This window comes from Scomber japonicus, chromosome 19, assembly GCF_027409825.1.
Source record: "Scomber japonicus isolate fScoJap1 chromosome 19, fScoJap1.pri, whole genome shotgun sequence".
NCBI lineage: Eukaryota > Metazoa > Chordata > Actinopteri > Scombriformes > Scombridae > Scomber > Scomber japonicus.
Window position 1 is genome coordinate 28,011,791 of NC_070596.1, and position 16,410 is coordinate 28,028,200.

A 16,410-nucleotide genomic window follows, 5' to 3' on the forward strand; every position below is an offset into this window, starting at 1 on the left:
GCTTTCAGATAAACTAACCGTCTCTTAGCTGCAGCTTCATATTTAAGGAACAGATAAGACTTGTGTTGATATCTTCTCGTCTAACTCCGCAGCAAAAAGTGAGTATTTCCCAAAACTGTTGAGCTTTTCCTTTAACTTTGTCTCACACTTGTATTTATTAACCTTTTGAGCTGCCGGTGAGCCCGGGGTTAAGGATTCACTCGTGGATATCAGGTCAGCATGTCGAACACACACACACACTCGCTCTCACTGCACAATGACTCGTTGAGATTTAACAACAGACATTCCTCCGCATGTCTTCGTACTGATTCACACTCGTGATGTGAACTCTTGTCTTTTAGCCCCGGGGGCAAACAAAACCCCCTAAAAACTCCCCTCTCTCCACATTTGCTTCCTGTGACTTTTAACAGCATTTCTCACAGTTCGTGCATGGTGTGTTGTCGTCGGGACATTCCAACAAAAAAAAAAAAGAAAAGAAAAAGAAAACAGGGATTAATTCATTCATACATGGCACTTAATACAATGTGAAGTTTTATCGTATGTGTGTGTAAATGATAAAAAAAAAGAAGTCGGAGGACGTTTTTTGGTCGTGTTCCAGCGGACTGAGAGATTAACATGAAGACGACTGTAGCGGCTCGTGCGAAGGCCTGAGCTCGGATGTTAAAGCTGCTAGCATGTGATCTACCTATTTATTTTTCCTATGTATGCGGTGACACTGAAACAATTTAAGTGACTGTAAAGACGAATTATTTTGTTGATGATATATATAGATATATATACATAGTGAGAGATATTTATTTGAAGAAAAAAAGATATAAAACTGTCGTATAAGCTAGCACTGATTTGAAAACACTTTAAACTTGTGAAGTTATGTAGCATAAGTCTGAAAGTGTATATTCCAAAGCATTTCTTCCTTTTTGTGGGATGATTTCCTGAGTGAGAAGATCAAGGCTGGATTACCAAAACAAAATGAAAGCGAAAATGCCCCAAAATGCTGCGTTCATGTCATATTGGATCAGAATTATCGTGATTAAGTCAGAACAATTTTTTCGTTAGCTTACTTTGTGGCATCAAATTTTCATGTTACGATGATCTTTCCTGAAGTCCTTCTATTAATGGTAATATATAGCTAGTTTAAAACAGTTGGAAATTTAGGTTCTGTGACTGAAAGTTGCGTTAATGACAGTAATGAAAATAGTTGTTGGTATTAATACCGTTAGCATGTTTCGATAGCACCTCCGCTTCGTGCTTCGTAAGACAGAAACGTCTGAAAATCAACCATACAATTATCCTAATAACAGCATTTACCGTGATATTTTTAACGGTACGGCTAACGGTATTAATACCAACAACTATTTTCATTACTGTCATTACCACAACTTTCTATATTTTAATACTAACTGTAATTAATTTTCCTTAAATCCTTTTATTAGTGGTGAAAGCTGGAAATTACCATAAAATCAGGTTCTTTGACTTTTAAAATTAAATTACACTTGGTATTAAAATATAGAAAGTCGCGTTAATGACGATAATGGAAAATAGTTGGTGGTATTAGTACCGTTAGCATGTTTCGTTAACACCTCCGATTTGTGCTTTGTAATACAGAAGCGTCTGAAAATCAACCATACAATTATCCTAATAACAGCATTTACCGTGATATTTTTACCTACGATAATGGTATGATTTGTTTTGAGCCGCTTCTGTATTACGAAGCACAAAGCGGAAAAGAAAAAACATGCTAACGGTATTAATACCAACAACTATTTTCATTACCGTCATTACCACAACTTTTTATATATTTTAATACTAACTGTAATTAATTTTTATTAGTGGTGAAATATAACAAGTTAACTACGAATTCAGGTCGGGTTCTGTGACCTTTAAAATTAATTACGATTAATATTAAAATAGAGAAAGTCACGGTCAGAGTAGCTAGAGCAGCACCAATGATGATAATCACGGTAATGGAAATAGTTGGCGGTAGTGATACCGTTAGCATGTTGTGTTAGCATTTTGGTAAACGGTAGTGTCATGATAATCACGGTAAAGACAGTAATGGAAATACTTGGTGGTATTGATACCGTTAGCATGTTTCGTTGCGTTGCGCTTTGTAATACATAAACATCCGAAAATCAATCATAAAGGGAAGCCTATAAGTTTATCGCTAAAGGTGGTTAATCTACTAGATATCTGAAAATGACGAAAATCATAATGATGACGATAACGGAAATGGTTGGCAGTATTGATACCGTTAGCATGTTTCGTTAGCATAATACTGAAGCATCGGAAAAATCGAGCATATAGGGATGCCTATAAGTTTGTCCCTTAAGGTGATTAAACCTTCATCTACTAGATATGATGGGTTATTGTCAATGCTCACACACTTTTAACCCTTAATTGGCCATTTTTAATACAAATCTCGGCTTTCCTATCGCTATAATCGATCCCATATGACATGAACGCAGCAAAAAGCCTCAGGGTCAACTGGTTTGTCGTAATTTGATGTGTTGAAAATGTTTATTGGGAATAATATGCACCACTAAAGCACAATATTTGCAATGTTCTGCTCATTTTCCAACCTTAAAATCTTAACGTGTCAAATTCCAGTTCGTTTATTTCATGTTTTGTGTGCCGTCATGATGCATATTGCTAAATTGATTTCTGCTTTATCGGCTGACCACAGAGCAAACTCGGGGCTGGCATTGGAATAACACACACAATGCAGAGATAATGGGAGGAAATGGGGCCAGCTAAGGGGGAGTTGGGGTTTTAATGGTGGTGGGGGGGGGGGCCCAGCAGCTCATTTTTGCCCTGCGGCCTCCTAACTGGTAAATCCAGCCGTTGGGAAGATCCTCACTCTGAGAAACGATAGATTTTATTCAGCAGGACGTTTCAGCTCACTGACCTGAGAGGAAGAAACCTGCCTGTTAAATGCAAATATACTGTATAGTCAACATAGCCTTACCCTCGATATGAAGAAATATTAGACCTGCCTGCTGGTTCATATAGGTCTCATGTAGCAATTGGTCTTATACTGGTTTCCAGTAAAGCCGCTGGTTGGCTGTTGCGACCACCAGTTTGTGTACTGGGAAATGTGAAAAAAAAAATGTTTGTTTGACTTAGTAATGTTGTATTTATTGTAAACATTGTATTTATTCCTGTTTTCTGTTTGTTTTTTTGTTTAAAACCCTTAAACAGGCAACGTGCACCAGGAGATACAGACTCTTTTAACTTCCTGTCGTCCTCCCGGGTCCTTCTTTTCCTCCCTTACTTCCTTCCTTTTTTTCCAACCCTTCCTTCCTTCCTTTTCTTCTATCCTTCCTTCCTCCCTCCCGTCCTTCCTTCCTTCCGTCCTTCGTTCCTTCCTCCCTCCTTTCTTTCCTTCTTCCTCCCTCCTTCTTACTCCCTTCCTTCCCTTCCTTCCTTCCTCCCTTCCTTCCTCAAATTGACCCCTTCTGTTTTGACTGTTCATTCTTTCCTCCCTTACTTCCTTCCTTTTTTCCAACCCTTCCTCCCTTCCTTTCTTCTATCCTTCCTTTTTTCCAACCCTTCCTTCCTTCCTTTCTTCTATCCTTCCTTCCTCCCTCCCGTCCTCCTTCCCTTCCTTCTTCCCTACTTTCCTTCCTACCTTCCTTCTTCCTTTCCTTCCTTCCCTTCCTTCCCCTCCTCCCTTCCTCCCTTCCTCCCTTCCTTCTTCCTCCCTTCCTCCCTCCCTCCCTCCTTCCCTTCCCTCCTTCCCTTCCTACCTTCCTCCCTTCTTCCTTTCCTTCCTTCTTACTCCCTTCCTTCCTTCCTTCCTTCCTTCCTCCCTCCCTCCTTTCCTTCCTTCTTCCTTTCCTTCCTTCGTCCTTTCCTTCCTTCCCTCCTCCCTCCTTCCTTCTTCCATTCCTTCCTTCCTTCCTTTCTTCCTTCTTTCCTTCCTTCCTTCCTTACTTTAGGTGCAAATGACATAACTAGTAAGGATTTTTTACGTCTAATTTTCCACTCCTGCCTGTTTAAGGGTTAAAAGGCGTGACATCGGGCTTCCAGCTGTGAGACGCAGCCTGTCGGGTTGCCCTAGCAACACTGTGTTCACTTCCCTGATTTGCTGTTTGTGTTAAATGACTGTAAATAATCTGTACATGAAGAGACGGGCATTCAAATGATGCTGAGAGAGACAATAGCCGACATCAGGGGTGTCAAACATGCGGCCCGCGGGCCAGAACCGGCCCGCCGAGGGGAGCTATCCGGCCCACACTACACTATCCTTCCTGTGTTCTTTTCCTACCTTCCATCTGTCCTTCCATCCTTCCTTCCTTTCTTCCTTCTGTCCTTCCTTCCTTCCTTCCTTCCTTTCTTTCATCTGTCTTTCCTAACTTTCTTTCCTCCTTCCTTTTGCCCGTCTTTCCTTCCTTCCTTCCTACCTTTCTTTTATCTTTTCTTTGTTCCTTCCTTTCTTTCTTCCTTCCATCTGTCCTTCCTCCCTCCCTTCTGTCCTTCCTTCCATCTGTCCTTCTATCCTTCCTTCCTTCCTTTCTTTCATCTCTTTCCTACCTTTCTTTCCTCCTTCCTTTTGCCTGTCTTTCCTTCCTTCCTTCCTTTCTTTCATCTTTTCTTTCTTCCTTCCATCTGTCCTTCCTCCCTTCTTTCCTTTCTTCCTTCTGTCCTTCCTTCCATCTGTCCTTCCTTCCTTCATTGCTTCCTTTCTTCCTTCCTTCCTTCCTTCTGTCCTTTCTTCCATCTGTCTTTCCTTCCTTCCTTCCTTTCTTCCTTCCTTCCTTTCTTATTTCCTTCCTTCCTTCCATCTTGTTAATGATCCGGCCCACATCAGATCAAATTGGTGTGTACTGTATGTGGCCCTTGAATGAAGATGAGTTTGACACCTCTGCTCCTAACATCTATTTATAATGAAAGATGTCCTGATATGTTATTATAAAGTTTTATTTCCGTTGTTTTACTAGGAAGACATTAGCAATAAACATTGCACCAAGTTGACCTCAGATTTACTCCTCCTATCTTCTGTAGCCTTCTTCTAGATTATTTTTGTCATTATTAGTCGTGATAACCAAAGTTTTTTATTTCTCTCTCTCTCTCTCTCTCTCTCTCTCTCTCTCTCTCTCTCTCTCTTTCTACATTCCCATCCTTTTTGCTATCCTGTTTCTCCTTCTTCTTCTTTTTCATATCTCCTCCCACACTTCCTTCTCACTTTTCACTCTTTTATATATTTTTTTGTCATTATCAGTCATGATAACCAAAGCTTTTTTTTTTCCTCTCTCTCTCTCTCTTTCTCTCTTTCTCTCCCTCTCTCCCTGTCTCTCTCCCTCTCTCTCTCTTTCTCTCTCCCCCTCTCTCCCTTTCTCCCCCCCTGTCTCTCTCCCTCTCTCTCTCTTTCTCTCTCTCGCTTGCTCTCTCTCTCTCTCTCTCTCTCTCTCTCTCTCTCTCTCTCTCTCTCTCTCTCTCTCTCTCTCTCTCCCCCTCCCTGTCTCTCTCCCACTCTCTCTCTTTCTCTCTCTCGCTTGCTCTCTCTCTCTCTCTCTCTCTCCCCCTCCCTGTCTCTCTCCCTCTCTCTCTCTTTCTCTCTCTCGCTTGCTCTCTCTCTCTCTCTCTCTCTCCCCCTCCCTGTCTCCCTCTCTGTCTCTCTCTCCCCCTCTCTCTCTGTCTCCCTCTCTCTCTCTCTCTCCCTCTCTCTCTCTACATTCCCATCCTTTTTGCTATCCTGCTTCACCTTCTTTTTCTTCTTCACATCTCCTCCCACACTTCCTTCTCACTTTTCACTCCTTCATATATTTTCCACCCCAGCTTCTCTTATCTCCGCTCCTCTCCCGCCGCTCAGAAATATTAAAATTCCTCCAGCTTTTTTTTTTTTTGACCGCCGGTCCGATCTGCTAAGCCAGTTTTTATTGTTCAGACCCCCTTTTTTCTTTTCTTTCTTTTTTTTTTCTTGTCATGAGACTGGAGCGGGGGAGCAGGGGGGGCTTATCAGCAACTACCACTGTAGCGGTGTGATGATTAGACCCGGACGAAGGTTAAATATTTTCTGCTGCAGGGTTCTCAGGCTAGTTCAGGAGTTGTGTATCATTCACAAAAAGCTGTTTGAATGGTTTTGGTTTTCATCCTTCTTTCTTTCTTCCATCTGTCCTTCCTCCCTTCCTTCCTTTCTTCCTTCCTTCTGTCCTTCCTTCCATCTGTCCTTCCTCCCTTCCTTCCTTTCTTCCTTCCTTCTGTCCTTCCTTCCATCTGTCCTTCCTCCCTTCCTTCCTTTCTTCCTTCCATCTGTCCTTCCTCCCTTCCTTCCTTTCTTCCTTCCTTCTGTCCTTCCTTCCATCTGTCCTTCCTCCCTTCCTTCCTTTCTTCCTTCCTTCTGTCCTTCCTTCCATCTGTCCCTCCTTCCTTCGCTACTTCCCTCCTTCCTTCCTTCCTTCCTTTCTTTCATCTTTTCTTTCTTCCTTCCATCTGTCCTTCCTCCCTTTCTTTCTTCCTTCCTTCCTTCCTTTCTTCCTTCTTTCCTTCCTTCCTTCATTGCTTCCTTCCTTCCTTCCTTCTGTCCTTTCTTCCATCTGTGTTTCCTTCCTTCCTTCCTTCCTTCCTTCCTTCCCTTCTTATTTCCTTCCTTCCTTCCTTCCTTCCATCTTTTTAATGATCCGGCCCACATCAGATCAAATTGGTGTGTACTGTATGTGGCCCTTGAATGAAGATGAGTTTGACACCTCTGGCCTAACATCTATTTATAATGAAAGATGTCCTGATGTCCTGAGGAGAGGGCGATGCATCTATTATCATCCTTTTCTTTTTTTTTTTTTTTAGATGCATTTTAGCTTTTTCTTTGCACACGCTGACAGATCAGACAGTATTTATCTTAAAGTTTTTTAAGAGTTGCAGTGCAGAGATGAGATGATTTAAAAGCCCTAAAATACAAATAGAGAAAGAAGAAGAGAAATAAAAAAGGAGGAAGAAAGAACAGAAAGAAAAAGGAGGAAAGAAAGAGAAAAGAAAAAAGAAGAAAGAAAAAAAGTCTTCTTGCTCCTTCTTTCCTCCTTCCTTCCTTCCTCCCTCCTTCTCTCTTTCTTTCCTCCCTCCTTCCTTCCTTCCTTCCTTCCTCCCTCCTTCTCTCTTTCTTTCCTCCCTCCTTTCCTCCTCCCTTCCATCTTTCCTTCCTCCCTCCCTCCTTCTCTCTTTCTTTCCTCCCTTCCATCTTTCCTTCCTCCCTCCCTCCTTCTCTCTTTCCTTCCTCCCTTCCTATTTTCCTTTCTCTCTCCCTCCTTCCTTCCTTCCTTCCTTCTTTCCTCCACCCTTCCTTCCTTCCTTCCTTCCTTCCTTCCTACCTTCCTCCCACCCCCCACCTTCCTCCCTTCCTCTTTTCATTTCTCTCTGCCTCCTTCCGTCCTTCCTTTCCTCCGTCCTTCCTTCCTCCCTCCCTCAGTATTTATCAAGTTTTTTAAGAGTTGCAGTTCAGAGATGAGATGATTTAAAAGCCCTAAAATACAAATAATGATAATAATATAACAATGAACAGATGCTTAACAAGTTATTTTCCCTTTTATTCATTTCCCCCCTAAAGTACCTTCCTTCCGTCCTTCCTTCCTTCCTTCCTTCCTTCCTTCCTTCATCTGTCCTTCTGTCCTTCCTCCCTACTTCCTTCCTTCCTTCCTTCCTTCCTCAGATCTAAGTTCAGCTGTTAGGGTAAATGTTCCCTCCTTCTGTCCTTTCTTCCTTCCTTCATCTGTCCTTCCTTCCTTCCTTCCTTCCTTCCTTCCTCCCTCCCTCCCTCCCTCCCTCCCTCCTTTCCTTCCTTCTTCCTCCCTTGCTTCCCTTCCTTCCTCCTTTCCTTCCTTCTTCCCTTCTTTCCTTCCTACCTTCCTTCCTTTCCTTCCTTCTTCCTCCCTTCCTTCTTCCCTTCCTTCCTTCCTTACTTTAGGTGCAAATGACATAACTAGTATAAGGCCTGTTTAAGGGTTAATATTCAGACACTGCTTTATAACATGTTTGTCTTGGTTGTGAATGTGTTTCTTTTCTTTTTTCTTTTTTCTTTTTTTCTTTTTAACCACGACGGGTTGAACAGAAATGGGAGGGGGAGCACTTCCAAATATGGGATTGTGTAACTTAACTTAAAGCAATGTGTACATACTGTTTTATAACTCTACTGTAATGCATTTGAAGAAATCTACAAGGTTCAATAAACCTGAGATATATTTCTCTACAGAAAGAAAAATCAGCCTCTGTTTGATTGATGACGAATTTTTTTGTGAGGTTTTTTTTTTTTCCTTCCTTCCTTCCTCCCTTCTCTCTTTCCTTTCCTTTCCTCCCTTCCTTCCTCCCTTCGTTCCTCCCTTCCGTCTTCCCTTCCTCCCTCCCTCCCTCCCTCCCTCCCTCGTTCTTTCCTTCCTCCCTCATTCCTCCCCCTACCTTCCTCCCTCCCTTCTCTCTTTCTTTCCTCCCTTCCGTCTTTCCTTCCTCCCTTCCTCTTTTCCTTTCTCTCTCCCTCCTTCCTTATTTCCTCTGTCCTTCCTTCCTTCCTTCTTTCCTTCCTCCCCCCTACCTTCCTCCCTTCCTCTTTTCCTTTCTCTCTCCCTCCTTCCTTATTTCCTCTGTCCTTCCTTCCTTCTTTCCTTCCTCCCCCCTACCTTCCTCCCTTCCTCTTTTCCTTTCTCTCTCCCTCCTTCCTTCCTTATTTCCTCTGTCCTTCCTTCCTTCCTTCCTCCCTTCCTTCCTTCCTTCCAAAGTTTTTATGGTTACACCACTTAGACATTTTTACCATAATCCTCTAATATATTCTCTCTAAATGGATTAAAAGCAGAAATTTGATGCTGGGTCCACAAAATAAGAATATGTGCAAGTTATTCATAGAAATCTGAAAGGTTAAATAAACCTGAGATATATTTCTCTACAGAAAAAAATCAGCCTCTGTTTGATTGAGTGAATGGTGAGGGGTTTTTTTTGTGCTGCAGAAACTAAACCGGCTCGTTTCATATTAACTGATGTGAGGAATGTTTACAGGACGTGTGGGTGGATCCTCTAAAGGAAGCTGGTTATCAGACGGTGAACAATCCTGCACCTCTTATTCCCCGCAGAGATAAAAACTCACCCTAATTATAAAAAGGATGGATTCACACCATTTATTCATTGTGATAAAGGTGCAACTTACTTTAAATTGCTTCTTCTTCTTGCTCCTTCTTTCCTTCATCCTTCCTTCCTTCCTTCCTTCCTTCCTTCCTTCCTTCCTTCATTCCTTCCAAAGTTTTTATGGTTACACCACTTAGACATTTTTACCATAATCCTCTAATATATTCTCTCTAAATGGATTAAAAGCAGAAATTTGATACTGAGTCCACAAAAAAAAGAAAATAATCTTCGATTTAAGGAAAGAAGGGAAGAAGGTAGGAAGGAAGGAAGGAAGGAAGGAAGGAAGGAGGGAAAGAAGGTAGGAAGGAAGAAAGGAAGGAAAGAAGGAAGGAAGGAAGGGAGGGAGGAAGGAAAGAAGGAAGGAAGGAAAGAAGAGAGGAAGAAAGGAAGGAGGGAACGAAGCAAGGACGGAAGGAAAGAAGGGAGGGAGAAGGGAGGAAGGAAGGAAAGAAGGAAAGGGAAGAAGGGAGGGAGGGAGAAGGGAGGAAGGAAGGAAGGGAGGGAGGGAGAAGAGAGGAATGAAGGAAGGAAGGGAGGGAGGAGGGAAAGAAGGAAGAAAGGGAGGGAGGGAGGGAAAAGGAAGGAAGGAAGGAAGGAAGGGAGGAAGGAAAGAAGGTAGGAGGGAGAAAGGAGAAGAGGAATGAAGGAAGGAACATTTTTACCATAATCCTCTAATATATTCTCTCTAAATGGATTAAAAGCAGAAATTTGATGCTGAGTCCACAAAAAAAGAATATGTGAAGTTATTCATACTTTTATTTTCACATTTTAACTCTTTAAATTTAAACTAAACCAACATGGACACACACACTGAAGAAGAAATGTCCTTTAAACGCCTCTCTGTTGACTGTCAGGGCCTCTGAAGTGATGAATGACTTGTTTTTATAACATCAAACAAAAGATGGGCGTGAGCTCCTCTTTGTTTTCCTCTCTTTTATTGGCTGTGAGACCACATGAGCTCCCAATTGGCTGGAGGTGGAGAAGAGGGAGGTGCAAGAAAAAGGAAAACCTTCAAAATAAAAGCCCCAACATGTCGCCTCGTGCCTCAGCTCCGCCTGTGTGCTGGAGCCAAAATGGCGGCCGCACAGTACAGTTGCAGGGTTGTTTTTCTCTCTCTAAACTTTATTAAACAAATTACATATTGTTTTTATTCTATTTTTAAAGCTACTTTTACTATGTACTATTTTATTGTTATTTTTATTATTATTATATTTCATCTTATATTACATTCACGTTTTTATTTCCTTCCTCTTTCTTGTTTTATTATTTCTCTATCCTCCTTTTATGTTCCTTTTAATGTGAAGAACTTGGTGTATGTAGTTTATTTTTGTTGCAAAGCACTTTGAGCTGCATTTATTGTATGAAAGGTGCAACACAAATCAAGTTATTATTATTATTATTATTATTAATAACATTATTTCGACTTAAAACCAAAGGGACACAGACAAGACATGAGCAACAGATCAATAACACACATGAGAAAATATAAGGAGCAAATTGAGCAGCATGCATTAATTAAAAAGTAAAACAAAGGACATTTTAAATTAATATATATATATAAACAAAGATCTTTCAGAAGTGCATGGTTTAGTCAAAATCAGCTCAATGAAACAATTTAATTTGCATTTTTGTGTGTAAAATTCAGCACAAAATAAAAAAAGAAGTAAATTTTTATTCATATCATGCGTCATTTATTTAAAATGCATCTTTTAATCATCAAAAACCAGCAAATAAAAACCCATTTTAAAAAGAGAAACTGTGTTGAATGAGAAAGGGGGCGTTCGCTCTGTGCTGCCGGCTCACCCCCGGTGGGCGGGGGCTAACGAGTCATATGACCCGCACGGAGCCAGGCTGAGCAATTCCAATATGGTGGCCAGCTTGGCAGGTCTACGGTTCCTGTTGATGATATTGTTGTTGTGCGGGATCAGGTACGGCGCCTGCAGCCAGGGAGCCCCGCTCGTCCTGGGGCTGCGAGTGGAAGACCCGGCCGGCCTGGTGTGCATGAAGGGTCGCATCGTCTCTGCGCCAGAAGGAGCGACGTTCAAGCTCCGTCTCTTCGGGGCTGATCTGAATGGCAGCTGGCCGTGGGTGGCGTTTGCTGGGGAGCCTGGTGGAGCTGCAGGGGCTGTCGGGGATGCACCGGACCCCTGCGAGGAGGAGACGAACCGGAAGGAGTCTGCCTTCCAGGTGAGAGGAGACTTCACCCCAGATGAGGAGCACAGCGGGTTGGTGTTGGTGCAGGTGCAGAGGAGAGCCGAGCGGACCTTGCATCACCTGTGCGTGCAGAGCAAAGGGAAATGGGCATCCGTGGGCCCGGACAGACTGCGTGTAAACACCGAGCAGCCCGCCGATCACATCCCGCCGTGGGGTCTGGCCGTGCTGGTGGTGGTGCTGCTGCTGCTGTGCGCGCTGCTGCGGACGGTCAACCTGAGCCTGCTGTGGTTGGACCCGCTGGAGCTCTACGTGCTGCACAGCTGCGGCTCCGAGGAGGAGAAGCGGGCCGCCAAACGCCTGGAGCCCATCAGGAGGAGGGGGAACTTCTTGGTGAGCTGCTGAATAATAAAAAACTAAACAAGTTTAAACCGGCAACGTGCAGCACGAGACATAAACTACTAACACACATCTACACACATCTACACACATCTACACACTGGTAGGAGCAGGACTGGTTAGTGGTGTACTACAGTCAAGTACTAGTACCTCAAACTGTACTACAGTCAAGTACTAGTACTTCAAACTGTACTACAGTCAAGTACAAGTACTTCAAACTGTACTACAGTCAAGTACTACTACTTCAAGTACTAGTACCTCAAACTGTACTACAGTCAAGTACTAGTACTTCAAACTGTACTACAGTCAAGTACAAGTACCTCAAACTGTACTACAGTCAAGTATAAATACTTCAATCTGTACTACAGTCAAGTATAAATACTTCAAACTGTACTACAGTCTAGTACAAATACTTCAAACTGTACTACAGTCTAGTATAAATACTTCAAACTGTACTACAGTCTAGTATAAATACTTCAAACTGTACTACAGTCGAGTACAAGTACCTCAAACTGTACTACAGTCTAGTATAAATACTTCAAACTGTACTACAGTCTAGTATAAATACTTCAAACTGTACTACAGTCTAGTATAAATACTTCAAACTGTACTACAGTCAAGTATAAATACTTCAAACTGTACTATAGTCTAGTATAAATACTTGAAATGAATCCTGGTGGAGATAAAACTCATTGAATCTAAAGTTGTGTATAAATGTTTGACTTTAGGTGAAATGAGATAACTAGTAACATCCCGTTATGGGTTTTCCACTGCCGCCTGTTTTAAGGGTTCAGAGACACATTAAAGGGAAAGTTCACTAATTTCTAACCTTGCCTTAAAGCAACAGGAACATTAACCCTCACATGCTGCTCAGATTCACACTCACAGGATTCCTCACAATCACTCCTACTAACAAACCTCTGATCCATAAATCATTCATAAACACCTCAACAGATACATGTTGGGTTCAAAGAAAGAAGGAAGGAAGGAGGGAGAGAGAAAGGAAAAGAGGGAAGGAGGGAGGGAGGGAGGGAGGAAGGAAGGAGAGAGGGAGGGAGGAAGGTAGGAGGGTGGGAGGGAGGCAGGGAGGGAGGGAGGAAGGAAGAAGGGAGGGAGGGAGGGAGGAAGGGAGGGAGGAAGGAGGGAGGGAGGAAGAAAGGAAAAGAGGAAGGAGGGAGTGAGGAAGGAAGGAAGGAAGTAAAGGAAGGATGGAGGAAAGAAGGAAGGAAGGAAGGAGGGAGAGAGAGAGAAAGGAAAAGAGGAAGGAAGGAAGGAAGGGAGGATGGTAGGAGTGAGGAAGGAAGGAAGGAGGGAGGGAGGGAGGAAGGGAGGAAGGTAGGAGGGAGGGAGGAAGGAAGGAAGGGAGGAAGGTAGGAGTGAGGAAGGACGGTAGGAGTGAGGAAGGAAGGAAAGGAAGGACAGGGGGAAAGAAGGAAGGAAGGAGGGAGAGTGAAAGGAAAAGAGGAAGGGAGGGAGGGAGAGAGGGAGGGAGGAAGGAAGGGAGAAAAGAAGGGAGGGAGGGAGAAAGGAAGGAAGGAAGGAGGAAGGGAGGAAGGAAGGAGGGAGGGAGGTAGAAAGGAAGGTAGGAGGACATTTTAAAGTCAGCATGAATGTGAAATGTTTACCTTCTTATCTTCCTTTCTGACCGACTGACTGTTTCACTTTGACACGAGTTTCAGTTCCACCAGCGCTGTGAACTTTAGATTTAAAGATAAAAAGAGAGAAAGAAAGGAATGTAAAAAAAGAGAAAAGCCAAATCTAAGAACACTAAAATTAAAGTTTCAGTGTTTAAAAGTGACGATGCCAGTCACATGACCTGGTAATGCCTTCTAGGTCAAAGGTCATCTGTCTTAAATCAACGGTCAGGAGCTCAAATGAAGAAGGAAGGAAGGAAGGAAGGATAGAAGGAAGGAAGGAAGAAATGGGAATGAAGGAAGGAAGAAAAGGGAATGGAGGGAGGAAGGAAGGATAGAAGGAAGGAAGAAAGAAAAGGGAATGGAGGAAGGAAGGACAGAGAGAATGAGGGAGGGAGGGAGGAAGAAAAGGGAAAGAGAAAAGAAAGAAGGAAGAAAAGGGAAAGAAAAAAGAAAGAAGGAAGAAAAGGGTAAGAGAAAAGGAGAAAGGAAGGAAGGAAGGAAGGAAGGAAGAAAGAAAAGGGAATGGAGGAATGAAAGAAGGAAGGGAGGAAAGAAAGAGAGAAGGAGGGAGGGAGGGAGGAAGAAAAGGGAAAGAGAAAAGAAGGAAGAAAGGAGGGAGGGAGAGAGGAAGAAAAGGGAAAGAGAAAAGAAGGAAGGAAGGAAGGAGGCCTGTATTTGTATTTTTAAAGCTAGGTCAAAGGTCGTCTGTCTTAGATCAACAGTCAGGAGATGAATAATGAAACCTGTTTTTCTTGCTGTAATGATTCCTCCTGTTCATACTGACCATTAGAAGATGAGATTTTAATATGAAGCTAAAAGAAAAGGGTTAGGGTAGAAGAAAAGGGAATGGAGGAAGGGAGGAAAGAGAGAAGGAAGGATAGAAAGAGAGAAGAAGGAAGGAGGGAGGAAGGAAGGACAGAAGGAAGGAAGGAAGAAAAGAGAATGGAGGGAGGAAGGAAGGAAGGAAGGAAGAAAGGAAGGAAGGAAGGAAGGAAGAAAAGGGAATGGAGGAAGGAAGGAAAGAGAGAAGGAAGGATAGAAAGAGAGAAGAAGGAAGGAGGGAGGAAGGAAGGACAGAAGGAAGGAAGGAAGAAAAGAGAATGGAGGGAGGAAGGAAGGAAGGAAGGAAGAACAGGGAATGGAGGAAGGAAGGAAGGAAGGAAGAAATGGGAATGGAGGAAGGAAGGACAGAAGGAAGGGAGGAAAGAAAGAGAAGGAGGAGGGAAGGAAAGAGAGAGAAGGAGCAAGGAAGGAAGGGAGAAAAGAAAGAGGGAAGGAGGGAGGGAGGAAGAAAGGAAGGAGGGAGGAAGAAAGGGGGATGGAAGAAGGAAGGAAGGAATGAAGGAGGAATGAAGGTAGGAAGGAGGAAGGAAAAGAAGGAAGGAAGGAGGATTGAAGGTAGGAGGGAGGAAGGAAAAGAAGGAAGAAAGGAAGAAAAGGGAAAGAGAAGAAGGAAGGAAACAGAGAAGGAGGGAGGAAGGAAGGAAGGAAGGACAGAGGGAGGGAGGAATAAAGGGGGATCAAGGAAGAGAGGAAAGTAAGAGAGAAGGAGGGAGGAAGGGAGGAAGGAAGGCGGATGGAGGAAGGAAAGGAAGGAAGGAAGGGAGGAAAGAAAGAGAGAAGGAGGAAGACACACTTTTTACCACAATGAGCTAAAGTACTTCCTGTTCTGTTTTAAATGAGCTAAAGTACTTCCTGTTGTGTTTTAAATGAGCTAAAGTACTTCCTGTTGTGTTTTAAATGAGCTAAAGTACTTCCTGTTGTGTTGCCCCAGACGTGCTCCCTGCTGTTCCTGGGTGCTGTGGGGTACTCGGTCCTCGGGGTGCTGCTGTACCGCGCGCTGGGCTCCATCGTCCCCGCCGTCTTCACCAGCGGCGTGCTCATCTTCTTCCTGTCCGAGCTGGCGCCTCACATCCTGTGCTCCGGCTACGGGTTCCAGCTGGCGCCGGCGCTGACCTGGCTGGCCCAGGTTTCCATGGTGATCACCTGCCCCCTCTCCTGCCCCCTGGGGCTGATCCTGGACCTGGGCCTGCGCCGGGACATCAGCACCTGTGGGATCAGAGAGAGAGCGATGGAGATGATCCGGACCAGCGTCAACGACCCGTATAGGTAGGAACCAACAGAGAGGGTCCAACATGAGGCCTGTGGGCCAGAACTGGACCACTGAGGGGTCTGATCCGGCCTGCTTTACTTCCTGGGTTCTTTTACTTCCATCTGTCCTTCCTTCCTTCCTTCCTTCCTTCCATCTATCCTTCCTTCCTTCTTTCTATCTTTCCTTTCTTCCTTCTCTCTTTCCTTCCTTCCTTCCATCCTTCTGTCCTTCTTCCCTTTCTTCCGTCTTTCCTTCCATTCTCCTTTCCTTCCTTCTCTACTTTCTTCCTTCCGTCCATCCTTCTTTCCTTCCTTTCTTCTCTCTCTTCCCTCCTTCCATCTATCCTTCCTTCTGTTCTTCCTTCCTTTCTTCCCTCCTCCATCTATCCTTCTTTCCATCCATCCTGCCTTCCTTCCTTCCCTCCTTCATCTATCCTTCCCTCCTTCTGTCCGTCCTTCTTTCCTTCTTTGCTTCTCTTTCTTTCTTTCTTTCTTTCTTTCCTTCGTTCCTTCCTTCTGTCCGTCCTTCCTCCCTCCCCTCCTTACTCCTTTCCTTCCATCCTTCCTTCCTTCCTTCTTTTTAATGATCCTACATCAGATCAGATAGTTCTGTATTTGCCTCTTGAATAGCGATGAGTTTGACTCTCCTGCTCTAACTGACCCGTACTGTGTGTGTGTGTGTGTGTGTATGTGTGTATCTGTGTGTGTGTGTGTGTGCAGTGAGTTTGTGAAGGAGGAGTTCAGCCGCGGGGCTCTCCGCAGTAAGACGGTGGAGGACATCCTGACTCCTCTGAAGGACTGCTTCATGCTGCCCAGCACCGTGGTCCTGGACTTCTCCACCATGTCTGAGATCATGCAGAGCGGATACACACGAGTCCCTATCTATGAAGAGGAGAGGTCAGAGGTCACACAGAGGTCACAGTTTATATCTTTAACCTTCCTGTCATCCTCCCGGGTCAAATTGACCCCGCCTGTTTTGACTGTTCCTTCTTTCCTCCCTCCCTTCCTCCCTCCCTTCCTTCTTTCCTTCCTT

The 16,410-nt window shown here is 43.8% G+C and overlaps 1 protein-coding gene and 1 long non-coding RNA gene across 2 annotated transcripts in view; one reads left to right on the forward strand and one right to left on the reverse strand.

Annotated features, from left to right (window-relative positions):
• Positions 1–4,726: 4,726 nt before the first annotated feature.
• On the reverse strand, positions 4,727–5,832 carry LOC128380710 (uncharacterized). Its single transcript, XR_008323495.1, has 3 exons — positions 5,675–5,832; positions 5,193–5,260; positions 4,727–5,005 (listed from the first exon to the last, which is right to left on the reverse strand). It is a non-coding gene; the product is annotated as an uncharacterized LOC128380710 (long non-coding RNA).
• A 5,133-nt stretch (positions 5,833–10,965) lies between these two features.
• The window catches only part of LOC128379899 (metal transporter CNNM3-like), a 16,709-nt gene continuing 11,264 nt past the window's right edge, over positions 10,966–16,410 (forward strand). Inside the window, exons 1-3 of the mRNA XM_053339538.1 lie at positions 10,966–11,643; positions 15,061–15,395; positions 16,098–16,274. Of these exons, the coding sequence (XP_053195513.1) occupies positions 10,966–11,643; positions 15,061–15,395; positions 16,098–16,274 (1,190 nt within the window). The remainder of the gene's footprint in view (positions 11,644–15,060; positions 15,396–16,097; positions 16,275–16,410) is intronic.